This window comes from Cuculus canorus, chromosome W, assembly GCF_017976375.1.
Source record: "Cuculus canorus isolate bCucCan1 chromosome W, bCucCan1.pri, whole genome shotgun sequence".
NCBI classification, from domain to species: domain Eukaryota; kingdom Metazoa; phylum Chordata; class Aves; order Cuculiformes; family Cuculidae; genus Cuculus; species Cuculus canorus.
Genome location: NC_071440.1, coordinates 896,339 through 915,354, shown reverse-complemented (window position 1 = coordinate 915,354; position 19,016 = coordinate 896,339). Strand labels below are relative to the sequence as shown.

The window sequence follows — 19,016 nt, the reverse complement described above, 5'->3', positions numbered from 1 at the left end:
AAGGAAAAGAACAGGGAGATTTTACTTTTATGGTACATTAAGTGCTACAGCATTTATTTCTGTGTTTTCATGTTCTTACCTTCTGGGTCCCAATTAATCACAAATTGCAGCATATTAACATCAGTGCAGGGATTTAACACACAATTTAAAGTTTCAAAGTGAATTATTTTTCTTAATGGCAACCACACTTTGCACAGCCTAAGAACCTGAAGAAAATGCATTTGCTTTTGAAAATCACATATTCAGCAAGTGTTTTCTTTGACTTTGAAAGCATGAGTCCTGAAATTTCAAATGTTAAAGCTTTCTCCACAGCCACATGTTCCTTTGATGTTTGGATTATTGAAGACAAATTCACTGGACAGTTTGTCTTCCACATAGTCCATTTCAGTTCCTAGAAGTGTCAGCTGTGCTTTCTTCTCAATAAAGATTCTAATTCCTTCAAGACAACAACAACAAAAAATATTACACACAGCAAAACTATTCATCATTCACTTTGAAATGTTACAGTCAGTGATAAAAGTGGAAGCCAAATACAAAAATCTGCCAATACAACTCGTTTTCCCTAGCCTAAGATAGAGCTTCCCTCCTCAAACTCTAGTTACAAAATTCTAGCAACAGTCTAGTGCTGGTATTTGTGTACATGTGCACATTTATTTTCATTTGCATTTAAAACCATGATACCCAGAGTAATCACTTGTAAACTTGGGAATGAGTCTCAGCTTTGATACTTCCTTTCCCATGCATTATAATCAGTAACTCATGTACTACCATTTTTAAAGTCTGTGCATTCAACAAGATATATATAAAAAGAATCCCTAAAAAAACAACTGAAGAACCCCTCTCTTATAAGGAATATTCTTTGCTCTTCCAAAATTATTAGGTCTACATAAATTATTACCAATATTTAATCCTATACCAAGGTAGATACGTGAACTTTTGAAGATATCATAACCTCTAAGGACTAAGATTTAGTAGTTTATCTTCAGAACTAGAAAGATTTTTCTAAAGCATGCAAAGTATCTACCAGCCTGGAAAGTTACTGAACTTTAAAACTGCAAGTATGGTATAAAGTGGCTAGTATGAATAGACTGCTTTAGCTGTCCATAGACTAGAAAATAATTAAAATTTTAAAAATAGCGTCAGTATCAGCAACAAGAACTCATTAAGTTATAGGAGAATGCTGGAAAGCTGTTTCATGATAGCAGAAGTTGAGATGAAACACTTTAGTAAAACAACTCAAGTCTGTGGGGAATTAAGTTGAACCTCCACATTTTTCTTGGTCAATCTGGACAGTAATACACAGAGAAGGCTAAACCTAATGCAAAAGGACCTTAACCCTGGAGCAGAATCAAAACTATTACTTAGCAAGTGATGCTTAATACAAAGCCAGGAGAATCGGGTTGGTATCCAGAGCCACTAGCTCACTGAGCAGAGTGCTATATAAAAGTCAGAGTCTTCAATGGAAAGCTGTCTAGAAGCAATCAAAATAAGACATAAGGCACACAGCCACAACTGAAACATCGTTTGGCTTTGGAGATTAAGGCCTCCGTCATGACTGAGGGAAGCTGCTTTCAACTCATTAAGAACCAAGCTAGGAATTGCCTTCTGAAAGATGTTTTTCAGCCCAGAGCAGATCTGGAGTCAAGCAGAAGAGTCAACTCTAAAAGCCAGCTAAATCTGAAGTCAAGAAGCACCTACAAAATTAGGTGACAGTCCTGATCGCACCTACTGTATTTCAATGTAATTATTTGCTGATGTTCCAACTAACCAACTATTTTTTTTTTTTAAAAGAAAAAACCAAAACCCAAGACATTATGAGTTGGTCATAAATATTTTCAAGGCAGATGAAATTCAAGCTCTGCCAAGCAGCACAGCTTCTATAAGAAAGTAACTGTGATATAGCACTCTTATTCAAATCTCCTACTTTGCCACCAGTTGAAAAGAAACCTTTCTGGATGTAAACACAGCACAGTTCAATAATGCATTAAAAAACCCTAGCAATTTTTAGAAGAACAGAAACCAAAACAAACATTATTATACCTTTCTAAAAACTCATGCTTGACAAAAATATCACTAAGAAAAATTTCCTATAAAAAATGGAAAGATGTATAGTACTTTCAGTACTTTAACAGTAGATCTATGATGGGACTACTCGATGAAATTATCAGGAAGTAAGTATAAATGCTAACCTAAGAAAACAGTTACAAACATAATGCTTAATCATAGAATGCACTGTCACAATCCAATGTCAAGATTAAAAGCATAAAAAACATTTTAAAAAATCAATTATAAGGCTAGTTATAGAAAACAATTAGGAAAACTTTGCAAATAAATACTTTACTTTGTCAAGCATTATTTTAGGTATGTTATTAAAGTATCCTTCTGCCCATGCCTTGTTCTGTATTCTCTCAAATATTTGCTATTTGTCACCTCCAGACAGGAATCAAGAGCTAGGCCACTTATTTTGACCCAGTACAGAGACTTTCTTGTTGTTATCATAGGGAACTCCAACTTAACCCAACATCGGAATGAAACGAAGATTTGATCAAGGATATTCCTTGCTTCTTCTACAAAGCTGCAGATTTTAACTAACTGATTACTTTTATATTTTCACAATAGAAGCTAACAACTTCTATAAGACATTCTAGTGTTCTGTTACAATAACGTGTTACTTTGAAGTCCTAACCTGCTCCGTGACAAACCTGTAAAATCAGGCTATTCTCCCTTCCGCTTCCCCCCCCATTTGCTTTACTGCATAAGAAACTCACCATCTTGAACTACTTCTTCATCAGAGTCTCCTTTTGACTTTGTATATTCTAGTGTGTAAGAAAGTCCATTGCATCCTCTTGTTCGAACACCTACTTTCACACCTACCTAAAATAAAACATTCAATTTTTTAATCTTATTCTTGAACACAAAAATAAAAGGTATGAGAACAACAAAAACCTGACATTTATTATCCCTTGTCTCAAAGCCAGTGCTAAAACAGAAGTGACCTAGTCTAATGGATTAAAAGGTAACATTTTTGTCTTATAAAATTAACTATCAAAGTAAAAGCAGACATCGGAAGTTTGCTACTGTGGACCAAGCCCTAAAGCATGTTAAAAAAAACCCAACAAATCAAAGTAATGAACTGTTGACACTCCTTGGTGCTTGATTCAGTCTATTCAGATGGTAATTCAGACACTATTTTAAGACTACGAACAGTAAGATAACTATGATATTACGAGACCAAGACAAGGGCAGTTGTTAGATTTTTTTACATAATTCCTATTATGACCATCAGAAATCTACTACTACAGTCTGAAGTTCTGAAAACATTGCTTGAAGATCTTCATTATCTGCATTACCATTCACACTTAATCTTCTCCTTTTTGCAAGTAAGTTTATTCATTTACTGTGTTAATCAATGTTAAAGCTCAACCTACTCAATATGTTTGTGGATAATGGATATGGATAATTCACAATTATCCAACATGACCCTGTAAGTCAAACAGAGCATCTATGCAAGTAAAGAGTTGAGAAAAAGTTGTAGAAGAGGTTGATAAAGGTTGTTGAAAATGAACTGAAAAATTATTTGTGCACAAGAATCTTCCAAAAGTATCTGTACCACTTCCCCACACACAAATGCTTCAGCCCAGAACTTGAATAGTATAATAATCTATGAAACCAATGTTATGATTAAGAACATAGCAAAATGTTTGTCTGAGATTCCACTTGTTATCGAGCGATACATCACTCCTTTTCAGACTAAATACTTTCCTCTACAAGAAAGGCTAGAAATAACAGGCTGTAAAACACTAACGTTATTTATAACAATGGGAATGACTGATCAGCTAAGTTGTAGGCTTTGGGCTTCCTTAGGATAGTTTAAAACGTTAGAATAAGGAGTTAGTTACAGATGTGCAGGAAGCAAAAGAAACAATGGGTTTTATACAAAAGTTGAGGGGAAATAATCTTCTTGAACTAGTACTCGCTGTAAAGAAGAAAATCTAATGCTTGCTTTTATAATGGTTAGAAGGTAAGACTGTGTGCTTTTCCCAAGAGGAAAAGATGACATTCTCAATCAGCTATTTGTTGAAATAGTGATTATTTACAAAAAGGACACTGTCGGGCAAATTTCATAATGGGTATGAATCTAACATTATTACCTATTTCACAACCAGAATGCCTTAAAAAAAATTTAATAACATCTTAGTATCAACAGCTGAAGGTCTCTAGCCCTGCCAGAAGTCACCACAAGGCCATACTAGAATTGTCGATTAAAATATGGCTTAGAAATATTTTTCAATCTTAAGGTGGCTTTTTTCCCCTCCCTTTAGTTTTACCCGTATCAAAAGTAACTGTATGGTGAAAGTTTATTATGGCAAGTTATTTTCTGCATTTTACTTTATATAGAAATGAAGCTTGATAAATAAACTTATACAATCCCATCCAAAAAATACACCAACACCTGCAAGTTTTTCAGTGTTTATTTCTAGCTGCTAGGTTAGCCAGAAATGCTTCATAACAATCAGCAATGCTAATAGCTTAGTATAATCTGCAAGACAGCCCTGTTTGCACTTACATGCTCAGGTTTATCTTTAAGAAGCTGTTTTATCTTCTGAACAGCTGATGGGGTCTGAAAGACAAATATATGCATATACTTGTATGTAGTTTAAAAAAATAAAAATTTGAGTATGCTACATACTTTGTAACACACACAAGTCACACTGCAAATAAAAAGTTCTCTTTGTGCAACCAAGTTTTGTCTTAGGAGACAAAACTTAAATGCAAACTATCTGCAAAGTCCAACTACAGCACCAACCATCTGACATTGTGGACTAGCCTTTCTTCTACTTGAATCTGATGCCTCAAGATACAAACTGCAAAATTACTACAACTCAATTAAACAGTTCTGTTGTAGTCAAAATGTTGTCATACGTGCATTACAAAAAAGTCAGCCAGGCACAGAAATGTTTATTCCCTTCTCTTTCCATCAACTTACGAGGGGAACCACGACTTCACAGAAGATAAAAACTCATAGTTCATACAGATCAATTTAGTTGCTGCAAAAATGCAAGACTACATAAACAAAATATACATAAAAGACTTCCCCTTATATGCTTACAGGTTTCCAAGATATTGAGTAAGGTTAAGTTTTTATTACCAGCAGATTGAAACACACAAAGCAAACTTCTACAAGATTTGCACGCTTTCTCTAATTAGCGCTATTAATGTTCACTTGCTACAAGATCACTACAACAGAGGAATTACCTGTCCATACAAGTGATTGAACTAGACATACTTTATCTGCCCCCGTCAATGCAGAGAGCTGCACCTCTCTCTAGAGTAAGCCTTCCCAGCTGTACAGCCTCCACAATATTGCCACAACTAGTAAATGTGCTTTCTCAATTAACACAGGGATACAGAATCTCCTTGGGAACAACCTACTCGCCAGTTTCTGTACCGAATTTCCATTCTTCAAAATAAATATGCTTCTTAGAGTGACTGTGCAAAACACCACCTCACATGACTCCACTGGTCTTCCCCCATTTTCCCACTGCCTGCCGGCCATTATCAGACCAGAGACTACCCACCGCTAGCACACTGCACCACAGCTGGGATTTCTCCAAACCCCAAGACAGTCACGCTTTCTCCAACCATCGTGTCTACATAGGCGCAGATGAGAAGAGACCTGTCTCTTCTCCTCATCAGGAGCACAAACGCCTCCGGCAAGCTCACAAGATGGAATAGATCCTTTACACCTCCTTGCAGACCCTTCCTAGCGACCAAATCCCAACGATAGCGCGCAGCTGACAACCTCGGAGGGTTAACAGAGCTCGCACTCAGGCCTACGGCCCTGCGCAGCAGCAACACTCAGAAAAGTCGGGCGCAGGTTCGCCTGCTGCTAGGCCAGGCGTGCAGCACCGCCAGCCACATACACAGGCTCGACAGCACGGCCCACGCCGTCCGACTGTCACTAGCAGTCTAGAGGCGTCAGCATAGCATCTGCCTCGGGGCTGACGGACAGTCAGGCTGAAAGAGACCCTTCAACTCAGCCCTGCCTGTGGCATATTTCTAACGCCCGCTCTCAGGACAAAGGCACAGGCCAAAGGCCCGCAAACGGCAACCCAAGGAGCAGGCTGGGGTGAGACCCACCACGCCTCCAGCACTGACCAGGGTCAGGGCAGCGCGGATAGCCTGGATCTTCCTCTTACTCACGGCCCGCACCGTAGCCCTCACGACGGACGAAGCCATGACCACCTCAGCCCCTTCCTCTCCCATCCGCCGCGGGCACGGCCGACAGAACGCCACGACGCATAGTGCGCTCCCTGCGCCCACCCCTATTGGGCAGCAGCCCATGATTGGCAAGTAACGACGGCCCGGCCCGGCCCGGCCCGGCCCTGCCCTCCTTCCCCAGCACACCCCTGGCTATTACCGAGGGAGACCTGTGCCGTTAACTGTTATAACCCCGCTGCCAAGCAGCGTGTACGTGCCTTTTATATTAAACTCTTAGACAGTTATGCACCCAAGAAAGGAGGGGCGTTGCACGCAAGAGGACTGTTCGTAGAGATATGCAGGCGGGTGGTGTTGAGACTTCACTGGGGGAACAGGAGTAGGAAATCCTTCCCTTCAGGCCTCCACTGGCAGTCCCAAGGGGAAGGCAGGGAGAGGGAAAAAAATAAAATCTCCCCTGATTTTTTTCCAGGAACAGCATCAGATACTAGTTTCTAACCCTATATCGCCCACACCCTACAGATTCCCACTAAAATCGAATTAATATATAGTTCACATCTCTACCTTTACCAAAAACATAGAGATACCAGAAACAAAGATTTACTGACAATAACATAGAGAAACATTTTAAAGCAGCTTGGCATAAGGTTATTCAGTTTTAAACATTGGTTTCTCAGGCAAAATCTAAGCATAGAATAGTTTAGTTTTGGAGAAATTATTTAAAATATGCAAAACCAGGAAACGCTCACCTGTAGGACAGGGTAAAGATATATCACACCTGGATGATGAATACATACAGTATATACATACAAGCAAATAGTTTTTCTTCCGTATGTCCTCTTCCCTTTGAAATATCCTCTTTTTTTGCTCCCCTTTCCTTCTGGATTTATGTCCAACAGTGGTTTGGTGACTGCACTGTGGTCACAGACTTCAGGCACTCTTTACCATCTTACATGGGCCTAAGATGCATGCCTGGTTCACACTCATCGTGTTATTTCTTCCAGCCCCAGAAGATGCTGAAAGAACTGTATTATGCCACTCCCAAACTGCTCATGGCAGCCCTGTGGAGGTACATAGGGGTAACTTTTGATACTCAGGAGAAACCTTGAGAGCCTTGGCACAGGAAGAGTAATCACATTGCTTTAATTTGGATGATGGCTACACCAGAAGGAAAGAAAAATGCCTATTTTCCGTTTTCTTTGACAGCATCCTTAAACATGCTAGACAATACTTTAAACCTATATTTACCTTTAATTTATGAAGTTCAAATACAAGCAACACTTCTGGCATCTCATTACTGGGTATAGTTTGTGTAACGGACTCATTGCATACTTAGTCAGTTTGAAATACCTTAATAGTAAACATGCAGATTTTTTTTTCATTTTTACATACTTCTCCTTAACACTATGACTGAGACATAGTACTTCCACTTCCAATATAAGAATCAAGATAGCAAAAGTTTTTTAAAAGCTGTGTTTTCTTTACTTACACAAAATAAATGCAACTCGTGCACATGTTCTCATTGAAAACACACCAACTTGTATGGGGACTTAAGCCTTCTGTCAGCCTGAAGTTGGTGTCAGTAATATGTTGTGTGAGCCAACACAGGCAGGATGCAGGAATAGCTACAAAACCACAGATGAAATGCAAAGAGTAATTTTATTTCCATTACCTCACAAACCAGGGAATCTCTGAAGCAGCACCTGGGCAGAGGCACACAAATGGGAATGAGGTTCTGCCTGTCAAGCACACAAGACTAAACAATTAGTATGATAATATGTGTTTTTCTACACCCCAGCTACAAGTCACTTGAGCATGTTGACAATCGTTCTCACCACTGTTGTGTTACTTTCCCATATATGCATACTTATAAACTGGAAGCTTCTGTACGAATGCAATACATCATTCATAGTTTACCGTGCAGATATGAAGAGCTTCACCTTCTTGTATTTCCTTAGCAGGCTTCCAATCATCACTCTTCAGTCACTTTTCTGTTGAATATGTCTTGGCATAAACCGACTGAGTATGAGCTAGGAAAATAGCCTTTTTTTTAAATGCTTTAAATGCTTTTCATCTTCATTCCATTACCAAAAGAAAAAGACAAAAATCAATATTAAAACCCAAATAGTAAAAGTGAATAATAAAGATTCTTGATAACTTCATTCCTATAAGAAAAAAAATTTCTTTGCTAGCTTGCATCCATTCTAAATAATCATTTAACTCCTAGAAGATTTACTAGTGAAGATTATTTTTGTGGCAGCTTCTCAAATTTTTATAAAGAATTAATCAGGTTTGTAAAACAAATTCTTGTACATTAAATACATTTAAATAAAATCTTAATAGATGACAAACCTGTTTTAAATATATCTATAAAACAAATCTCACCACAACAATTAAATTGGGATAGTTGGATTTGTGGTCTTAAGATATAAACATGGTAACTTTTTAAAAAGCAAGATAAATTAAGATACTCTAGTAGTTATCTAGCTATCTAACTAAGATTAAATAGCTGGATTAGGTAAATTAAGTTATATAGTTGACCTACTTGTTTTCATCTTAGCAGCAGCTATTGCTGAAGCATAATCAAAATAAACTTAAAAGCTTATTTTTTATAAGAAAATAACAAATTAAAAGCAGAGGTAAATATTTTCTCTGTTAAATCTTCACAGTTATGCAAAAGCATTATTTCATGTTACTGCAAGTGAAAATGCAAGTAGGTTCATCTCTTTGTCCTCCTTAGTCTCCAGCTTAAAAAACAGGGAACATAACCAAGGAGAAAGGGTAGGAGAAATAGCAGTTGCACAGAAAACTTCATTTTCCAGAATCTCAAGACCTCAGTTCCTTTTTCATCTCTGCTAGTGAAAGACTGGCAAGCTTGAAGCTAGACAGGCAATTAACTGTGCTGCATATATGAAACAGAACTTCTTTCTCCTTTTAGCAGCACTGATAACTACTGATAGCACAAGACATATCGATTTTGGAAACAGGGACATCAATCACACAGGGAATTGCCGTGAAACAAGACAACAGTGTATTTTTTTTTAAGTAGCACAAGTGAGCAGTACTATCAATTCACTTGCTGACTAGCCTTCTGTATCATTAGTGGGATGGAATATAGGGGTGAGATCTTTCTGCAGCTTTCCAAAGGCTGAAGGGCTGCTAAGGAGAAGCACAGTCATTCCAGAAAGACCATTCCAAAGATTACTGTGTCACAGTAAATTGAGTGAAGATGCAGAGGCTTCTACATCTAAGCCATCTGACATCCCTAAACATATCACTTTCCAGGAGGTAACAAACAGGATGAAGCAGCGAGTTAGAAACTTCCAATGGAAAAAAAAAAAACCTACTGATGCTACGGAATCATGAACATGTCAATTTTAATATGAATTCTCTCCCTTCCCTAAACATAAATGGCTAAAGACATCTAGGTACTTAGTAGGTGCTAAATGTCTGCTCTATCCCTAGGAGTGTTTATTACTGAAATTTGTCAGAAGGCAATGTTAGGAGCAATCTGACTTTATACATTCAGTTCAACAGAAGGCATTTGCTTTTTGATCTTCTAAATTATTGATTAGCAATTATTAAATTTATTATTATTACTTTAGTTGTAAACTATTAATTTAGTTAGCTATTAGTTTTGATACTGTTGTTTTTCTAGAATCTTTTTTTAATGCAGTGATTTTTCAGATTTTTTTTCTGGTGGAAGGTTATTCCCTTGATAATGTACTCGCATAAAGCAAGTGTGATCTTGGATATCAAGAATGTTATTAAGAATTAACACATTTTAATTTTCAATCCCTTTCTTATGACTTTACAACAAACTAAGTTTTAATAATCAATCCAGCATATATATACACCTCATCATCTGTGTTTATTCTCTGCCATGGATCATTCTGTTTGTTATCACTATGTTCTTTAACTACTGTTTAGGCAAACATGCAGTATTGTTTAGATGTTTAATACTTGCAATATATAACTCAAGTTTGGGGTGTTATTTTAGGACTAAGATTAGTAAAAATATAGAATTTGTAGTTGCATAAGCAAGCAGCAGTTTCATCAGTTTCATGGTGAGAAGACTAGGGATCTGCAGAATGAGCTTCCATTCAGATGTGTGTTTAGTGATTTCACACTTGAAAACTTCAGTTAAACTATAAAATACCACAAACAGAAGAGGATGAGTATGTGTAAAGTATTAATATTGTTTGGCTTTGTTTTTTTTTTTATTTAAATAAATATCTTCTATCTTTAAAGTGAGATGATGATGCTGTCCCTTGGAGTTTTATACATTTAATTCCCATCAGCAAAAATTGAAGATAATTCCAAACATAATTCTACGATGTCAGCCTCTGCATTTTGATGGGATATGAATAAAAGTACTATAAAGTTATTTTTCTGGGGAAAAAATGACTTAATTTTACATGAAAATATACTATAGAAAAAGTTTAAATTATTTTTTTGTTTGTTGCTGGCTAAGATTTTTCTTTAAAATATGGTGAGGAAAAAAGACAAAAGAAATTGTTTGGAAAACTCACATATCTAGAAATTTATAGATGGATGGTCACAGATGTATGAAACCCCAAGTAGGAGTTAGGAGCACAGGTCTCTAAGGCCACTTTGGAAATTCAGTTCCAGGTTTCATATTTATTAAAAATAGTTGAGGAAAGAAAAATAATGAAATATGGCACATTCCAAGGAACAGAGATAATTGTAAAAAGTTATCATTAGTTCTAAATTTAAATCAATGATACTGAAAACTAAGTACTGTGTAAGAAGAAGCACAGAAACTTAGTCCAGAATTTAGTTTTATTTTATTTCAAAGTCATAAATAACAGTGGTTTCAGTTTTGCCATGTAATTAATTCTTTCCTGAACGATGTCAGATAGCATCCTGCTATCTGGCTCTGGAAGGACTTCAAGTAAAGCTCAAATTGATTACACTAATCCAATTTGTGGCTGTTAGAAGGATCCTTTTCACATTTTATGAAAAAGGAAATTGGTTTTCCCCAACTGCCAAATATAATTTTTCTAATCCTTAATGAAGTTCTATCTGTATCTCCAAGACCATGAAAAAGATTCATAGAAGCATCAAAACAGGACTGACCTGTTAGTCTTCTCTTTACTGTACACAAACTCAGCAACTAATGAACTCTCACAAAATTACAGAAGGGGAAAACCAAAACAAACTCCCTCAGTGACACTACTTGCTCACAGAGATTTTTTTGAGGAAATTTATTCATGTCCACGTTCAAGAAGGAAATCATGGCAGCACAAGAGCAAGCTGTCCCCATGTGCCAGAAAATGAGCCGTTGGGGGAAAAAAAACCAGCTTGGTTGAGCAGAGAGATACGGGTGGACATCAAAAAGAAGAGGAATGTCTATGAACTTTGGAAGAAGGGACAGGCGTCTTGGGTAGACTACAGGGAGGAAGTGGGATCATGCAGAGGAAAAATCAGGAGGGCTAAAGTAGAGCTCAGATTGGCCGAGTCAGTGAAAGATAACAAAAGATCTTTCTACAAATACATCAACAATAAAAGGAGGACCAGGGAGAATATTCAGTCCTTATTGGATGCAAAGGGAACAACTGTGACAAAGGATGAGGACAAGGCTGAGGTACTTAATGCCTTCTTCACTTCAGTCTTTAATAGTAAGGAAAGTTGTTCCCTGTGTGTACATCCTCATGCGCTAGAGGAGCAGAACAAAGCTCCCACGATCCAAGATGAGGCGGTTGGAGACTTGCTTGGCCAATTAAACACTCACAAGTCTATGGGACCAGATGGGATCCATTCAAGAGTATTGAGGGAGCTGGCGGATGTGCTTACCAAACCCCTTTCTATCATCTTCCAGCAGTCCTGGCTGACTGGGGAAGTTCCACTTGACTGGAGGCTGGCTGATGTTGTGCCCATCTTCAAGAAGGGTTGGAGGGAGGATCCAGGAAACTCCACGCCTGTCAGTCTGACCTCAGTGCCAGGAAAAGTCATGGAACAGGTGATCTTCAGTGCTATCATGAAGCACATGCAAGAGAACCAGGTGATCAGGCCCAGTCAACATGGGTTCACGAAAGGCAGGTCCTGCCAAACTATCCTGATTGCCTTCTATGACAAGGTGACCCACTTACTGGATGAGGGAAACGCTGTGGATGTAGTCTTCTTGGACTTCAGTAAAGCCTTTGACACAGTTTCTCACAGCATTCTGCTTCAGAAACTGTCAGCCTCTGGCCTGGACAGACGTACACTCTCCTGGGTTGAAAACTGGTTGGATGGCTGGGCCTAAAGAGTGGTGGTAAATGCAGTTAACTCCAGCTGGAGGCCGGTCACAAGTGGTATCCCCCAGGGCTCAGTGCTGGGTCCAATCTTGTTCAATATCTTTATCAATAACCTGGATGAAGGCACTGAGTGCACCCTTTGCAAGTTTGTGGATGACACTAAGCTGGGAGGAAGTGTCAATCTGCTGGAGGGTAGGGAGGCTCTCCAAAGGGATCTGAACAGGCTGGACCGCTGGGCTGAGGCCAATGGCATGAGATTTAACAAGGCCAAATGCCAGGTCCTGCACTTGGGGCACAACAACCCTGTGCAGTGCTACAAGCTTGGGGAAAAGTGGCTAGAAAGCTGCCTGGAGGAGAAGAACCTGGAGGTGATGATTGACAGCAACTGAACATGAGCCAGCAGTGTGCCCAGGTGGCCAAGGGCATCTTGGCTTGGATCAGAAACGGTGTGACCAGCAGGTCCAGGGAGGTGATTCTGCCCCTGTACTCGGCACTGGTGAGACCACACCTTGAACACTGTGTTCAGTTCTGGGCCCCTCGCTACAAAATCTACCCATCTGCCACCAAACCATGTCCCTGAGCACCTCATCTACCCATCTTTCAAATACCTCCAGGGATGGTAACTCAACCACCTCCCTGGGCAGCCTCTGCCAATGCCCAATGACCCTTTCTGTGGAAATTTTTTTCCTGATATCCAGTCTGAATCTCCCCTGGCACAGCTTGAGGCCATTCCCCCTTGTCCTGTCCCCTGTCACTTGGGAGAAGAGGCCAGCTCCCTCCTCTCCACAACCTCGTTTCAGGTAGTTGTAGAGAGCAATAAGGTCTCCCCTCAGCCTCCTCTTTTCAAGGCTAAACAACCCCAGCTCTCTCAGCCACTCCTCGTAAGACTTGTTCTCCAGCCCCCTCACCAACTTCGTTGCTCTTCTTTGGACACGCTCCAGAGCCTCAACATCCTTCTTGTGGTGAGGGGCCCAGAACTGAACACAGTACTCAAGGTGTGGTCTCACCAGTACCGAGTACAGAGGGAGAATGGCCTTGTTAAATCTCATGCTATTAATCTCAGCCCAGAGGTCCAGCCTGTTAAGATCCCTTTACAGAGCCTCCCTACCCTCCAGCAGATCCACGCTTCCACCCAGCTTAGTGTCATCCGCAAACTTGCTAAGGGTGCACTCAATGCCTTCATCCAAGTCATTAATAAAGACATTGAACAGGGCTGGACCCAGTACAGAGCCCTGAGGAACCCCACTTGTAACTGGCCTCCAGCTGGAGTGAACTCCATTTACCACCACTCTCTGGGCCTGACCATCCAACCAGTTTTTAACCCAGGAGAGTGTGCGCCTGTCCAGGCCAGAGGCAGCCAGATTCCTAAATAGAAAGCTGTGAGAAACTGTGTCAAAGGCTTTACTGAAGTCCAAGAAGACTACATCCACAGCCTTTCCCACATCCAGTAAGTGGATCACCTTGTCATAGAAGGCAATCAGGATAGTTTGGCAAGATCTGCCTTTCGTGAACCCATGTTGACTGGACCTGATCACCTGGTTCTCTTGCATGCACTCAAGACCCGTTCCATGACTTTTCCTGGCACTGAGGTCAGACTGACAGGCCTGGAGTTTCCTGGATCCTCCCTGCAACTTTTCTTGTAGATGGGCACAACATCAGCCAGCCTCCACTCCAGTGGAACTTCCCCAGTCAGCCAGGACGGCTGGAAGATGATGGAAAGGGGTTTGGAAAGGACATCTGCCAGCTCCTTCAATACTCTTGGGTGGATCCCATCTGGCCCCATAGACTTGTGGGTGTCTCGCTGGGCAAGCAAGTTTCCAGCCGCCTCGTCTTGGATCATGGGTACCTCATTCTGCTCCTCTAAGCCCTGGGTTTGTACACAGAGGGAACAATTTTCCCTGCTATTAAAGACTGAGGCAAAGAAGGCATTAAGTACCTCAGCCTTGTCCTCATCCCCTGTCACTGTTGTTCCTTCTGCATCCAATAGGGACTGAATATTCTCCCTCGTCCTCCTTTTCTTGTTAATGTATTTGTAGAAAGACTTTTTATTATCTTTCACAGACTTAGCCAGTTTGATTCCTAGTTGGGCCTTAGCCCTCCTGATTTTTTCCCTGCACGATCTCACTTCCTCCCTGTAGTCCACCCAAGACGCCTGTCCCTTCTTCCAAAGCCTCTGCCAGTTCCCGATGACCCTTTCTGTGAAAAACATTTTTCTGATGTCTGGCTTGAACCTCCCTTGGTGCAGCTTGAGGCCATTCCCCCTTGTCCTGTCCCCTGTCACTTGGGAGAAGAGGCCAGCTCCCTCCTCTCCACAACCTCCTTTCAGGTAGTTGTAGAGAGGAATAAGGTCTCCCCTCAGCCTCCTCTTCTCCAGGCTAAACAACCCCAGCTCTCTCAGCCACTCCTCATAAGACTTGTTCTCCAGCCCCCTCACCAACTTCGTTGCTCTTCTCTGGACACGCTCCAGAGCCTCAACATCCTTCTTGTGGTGAGGGACCAGAAATGAACACAGGATTCGAGGTGTGGTCTCACCAGTGCCGAGTATAGAGGGAGAATAACTTCCCTGGACCTGCTGGTGACCCCATTTCTGATCCAAGCCAAGAAGCCATTGGCCTTCTTGGCCACCTGGGCACACTGCTGGCTCATGTTCAGTCGGCTGTCAACCAGCACCCCCAGGTCCCTCTCCTCCGTGCAGCTCTCCAGCCATTCTTCCCCCAGTCTGTAGCACTGCATAGGGTTGTTGTGCCCTAAGTGCAGGACCCGGCATTTGGCCTTGTTGAACCTCATGCCATTGGCTTCAGCCCATCAGTCCAGCCTGTTCAGATCCCTTTGCAGAGCCTCCCCACCCTCCATCAGATCCACACTTCCTCCCAGCTTAGTGTCATCCGCAAACTTGCTGAGGATGCACTCAATGCCTTCATCCAGGTCATTGATAAAGACATTGAACAGGGCTGGACCCAGTACTGAGCCCTGAGGAACCCCAGTTGTGACTGGCCTCCAGCTGGAGTGAACTCCATTTACCACCACTCTCTGGGCCCGGACATCCAACCAGTTTTCAACCCAAGAGAGTGTGCGCCTGTCCAGGCCAGAGGCAGACAGTTTCTGAAGCAGAAAGGATCCTACTTCTTCTTGGATGGCTCTGTAGTCATTTATGTGCTGCTGAAGTGAAAGGGCCTGATGGACAGGCCCAGAGCAATGTGGGTGACCCATGGATGATTCATATCGCATTGATCTGTGTACTGTTCAGTCTGTAACTTCTCACATTGCTGTGATCAGTGGAATTGTGCTGTGCTACTCCTGATGCAGAGAACCTGAGAAAGCTTCACAGAATCACTAGGTTGGAAAAGACCTCTTGGATCATCGAGTCCAACCATTCCTATCTGCCACCAAACCATGTCCCTGAGCACCTCGTCTACCTGTCTTTCAAATACCTCCAGGGATGGTAACTCAACCACCTCCCTGGGTAGCCTCTGCCAGTTCCCGATGACCCTTTCTGTGAAAAACATTTTTCTGATGTCTGGCTTGAACCTCCCCTGGTGCAGCTTGAGGCCATTCCCCCTTGTCCTGTCCCCTGTCACTTGGGAGAAGAGGCCAGCATCCTTGTCTCTACAACTACCTGAAAGGAAGTTGTAGAGAGCAATGAGGTCTCCTCTCAGCCTCCTCTTCTCAAGGCTAAACAACCCCAGTTCCCTCAGCTGCTCCTCGTGAGACTTGTTCTCCAGCCCCTTCACCAGCCTCATTGCTCTTCTCTGGACATTATCAGTAGAGTTGTGCTGTGCTATCCTTGATGCAGAGAATGTGAGAAAGCGCTTCATGGCTGGCATTATCCACAGAATTGGGCTGTGCCACCTTAATTGTAGCTTCTCAGGTATACAAGACAAGAAAAGAAGCCTATCAATACCCTGGCTGACCAATCAGCACAAGATATCCAGCTGCTTCCTCCTCTCTTCTCCTGGGAGGGGCAGTAAGCAGGGTGGCCGGGCTCTGCTTTTTGGAGTGATGCAAGTTGTTTGTTCAATGGTATAAAAGCTAGGCAGTGGTTGGAGACCTCACCCATGGGTGGATGCACTGCATGGGGACGCCAATTGTTGGGACAGCCTCTCCAAAACTCACTGTGCAAAAAAGGGCTCCCTGACAACTGTGGATCAGGATGGTGATGATGAAGCAGTTGGTGAGGTATCTTTCTTAATTGCTATACTTATTCTCTTGTAGCAATGATTAGATGCCTTGCCTTGAAAGCTGTTACTGTTAACTTGTTGATCCCTACTAATCATTTGTCACCTTCCTTGTTGTAATAAGTTGAGTAAAACTTGATTTCACAGTGTATTTGAGAGTTTGGGCTTTTATGCTCACTGTGCTTTGTGCTAAAAGCCTTCTGGTAAAACAATTGGGTGTATGTGGCAAGGTTTTGGTAGCAGGGCAGGGGATGCAGGGGTGACCTGTGACCTCTGTAAGAAGAGGTAAGGGGCTGTCCTGTGCCAGACAGTCGTTTACAGCTGCAGGCAAAAATCTGAGCCCATCAGCAAAGCTTTTAGGGCATCTGTGAAATAATATTTAAGAAAGGATAAAATACTGCACAGCGGTATGAGGAAAATAAGTGTGAGAAATAACCCTGTGAACAGCAAGATCAGAGAAGGAGGGGAAGGAAGTGCTTCAGGAACCAGAGCAGATATTCTCTTGCAGCCTGTCTTCACAGGTGACTGTTATGCATGATGGAGCCCTGATTTCCTTGAGATGGCTGGACATCTGCCTGTCATTGGGAAGTAGTGAATGGATTCCATATTTTGCTTTGCTTGTGCATGCAGCTTTTGCTTTACTTATTAATCTGTCTTTATCTCAAAGTATGAGTTTTCTCACTTTTACCCTTTTGATTCTCTCCCCCATCCCATTGAGAGGGAGGGAGGGAGTGGCTGTGTGGGTCTTAGCTAGCTACTGAGCTTTTTGTGCATCCTCAGCTTACTCCATGGGGGGCCAGCATGAGGAACAGCGGCAGTCTTGATGCTGTGTAAGCACTGTTCAGCAATCACCAAACAGTGTTTTGGTCACAAATCCAAAACATAGCACCATAGGAGCTACTATGAAGAAAATTAACCCTATCCCAGCCAAACCCACTACATAGTAGCACAGTTTAAAACAGCTAAATACACATCAAAGTGCTCCTGCATCCCTGTCAACTGGTTTATAGGCAGCTCTTCCTCTTCCTGAAGATCTGTCTGACACTTCCTAACATCTTCTGTGAATGCAACAGGATGATGTTGCATAATCAATTCATTCTCTGCATGCAACTCTATATACTGCACAGTCCAGTACTCTGAAAAACACAAGCTTCACAAGAAAAAATGGCTTCCCAAGTAACCATTATGCATGACGGAGCCCTGCTTTCCTGAAGGTGGATAACCATCTGCCTGTCAAAGGGAAGTAGTGAATGAATTCCCTGTTTTGTTTTGCTTCCCTACACAGCTTTTGCTGTGCCTATTAAACTGCCCTGATTTCAACTCATGAGTTTTTGCACTGTTACCCTTCAGATTCTCTCCCCCAACCTAATGTGAGGGGAATGATCAAGCAGCTGTGTGGTGCTTAGTTGCTGGCTAGGGTTAAAGCATGGCAGTCCATTTTGTTGCCAAATGTGGGGCTTGAGGAATTCATGACAATGACAGATTTGATTGGCACGTGCTAGACTGAATTTATAGCTGTTATAGCTGTTTAGCTATTTGTCACTGTTGAGACACGACACGGTGATGTGGAAGCAAGTTTCTTTATTGAAGTTACAGGGCTGGCCGGCCGCCGCTTGGTCTTACGCGCACCTCTTATACCCTTGATTAACACACGCGTCTCCGCATGATTGGATTAGCTTATACATAAACAATCTGTGAATGGATAGTACTACTTTCATGCATGGTCCTATATTGTCTGCCCACTTCCCGTCCCATGATCTCCTTCTGGGTGCATTAAGCAGGGGTCCTCAGCCCGCTGTGGACCCCACAATTCCCCCTTTTTGTATTTGTGCTAAAGAAAATTGCCCGTTAAAGATTGCCTGTGTCGGCTGCTGCGGGACCCTTCGCAGCAGACACACAATGCAGGGCAGCATCGACAGCACAACTACAAACATACCCATTCTTGAAACAGGGAAGCAAAGCAGCATCAATATTTGACCACGCTGAGTAATATTGTAGGTGCATCTGAAAAGTATACAAACAGTGACTTATACTCCGTTTCTACTGATCCTAAGACTTCAAGGATTCAAAATGTCGAATCATTGGGGGATTCTGATGTTCCTCATTGATAGTTAAGAAATTTAATACATACATCACCTTGTTCAGCCTTGCTTCAGGTGATTCCCCAGACATTCCCGCCTTTTGCTTTTGTAAAAGGCACTTAAGTGTACCATGGGCACGTTCTACAAGTGCCTGACTAGTGGGGGAGTGAGGAATACCTGTAACATGGCTGACACCCCAAGACTGTAAAAATGCTTTCACTCACCCAGAAACATAAGCGGGACTATTGTCACTTTTAATTTGTCGAGGAACACCACAGGTC

The 19,016-nt window shown here is 41.7% G+C and overlaps 1 protein-coding gene across 1 annotated transcript; it reads right to left on the bottom strand.

Moving 5' to 3' along the window:
- Positions 1-287: 287 nt before the first annotated feature.
- Positions 288-6,240, bottom strand: LOC128850300 (iron-sulfur cluster assembly 1 homolog, mitochondrial-like). Its single transcript, XM_054053333.1, has 4 exons — positions 6,160-6,240; positions 4,568-4,621; positions 2,769-2,874; positions 288-436 (listed from the first exon to the last, which is right to left on the bottom strand). The coding sequence occupies exons 1-4, from the start codon at positions 6,238-6,240 to the stop codon at positions 288-290; spliced, it is 390 nt and encodes a 129-aa protein (XP_053909308.1).
- Between the last annotated feature and the right edge of the window lie 12,776 nt (positions 6,241-19,016).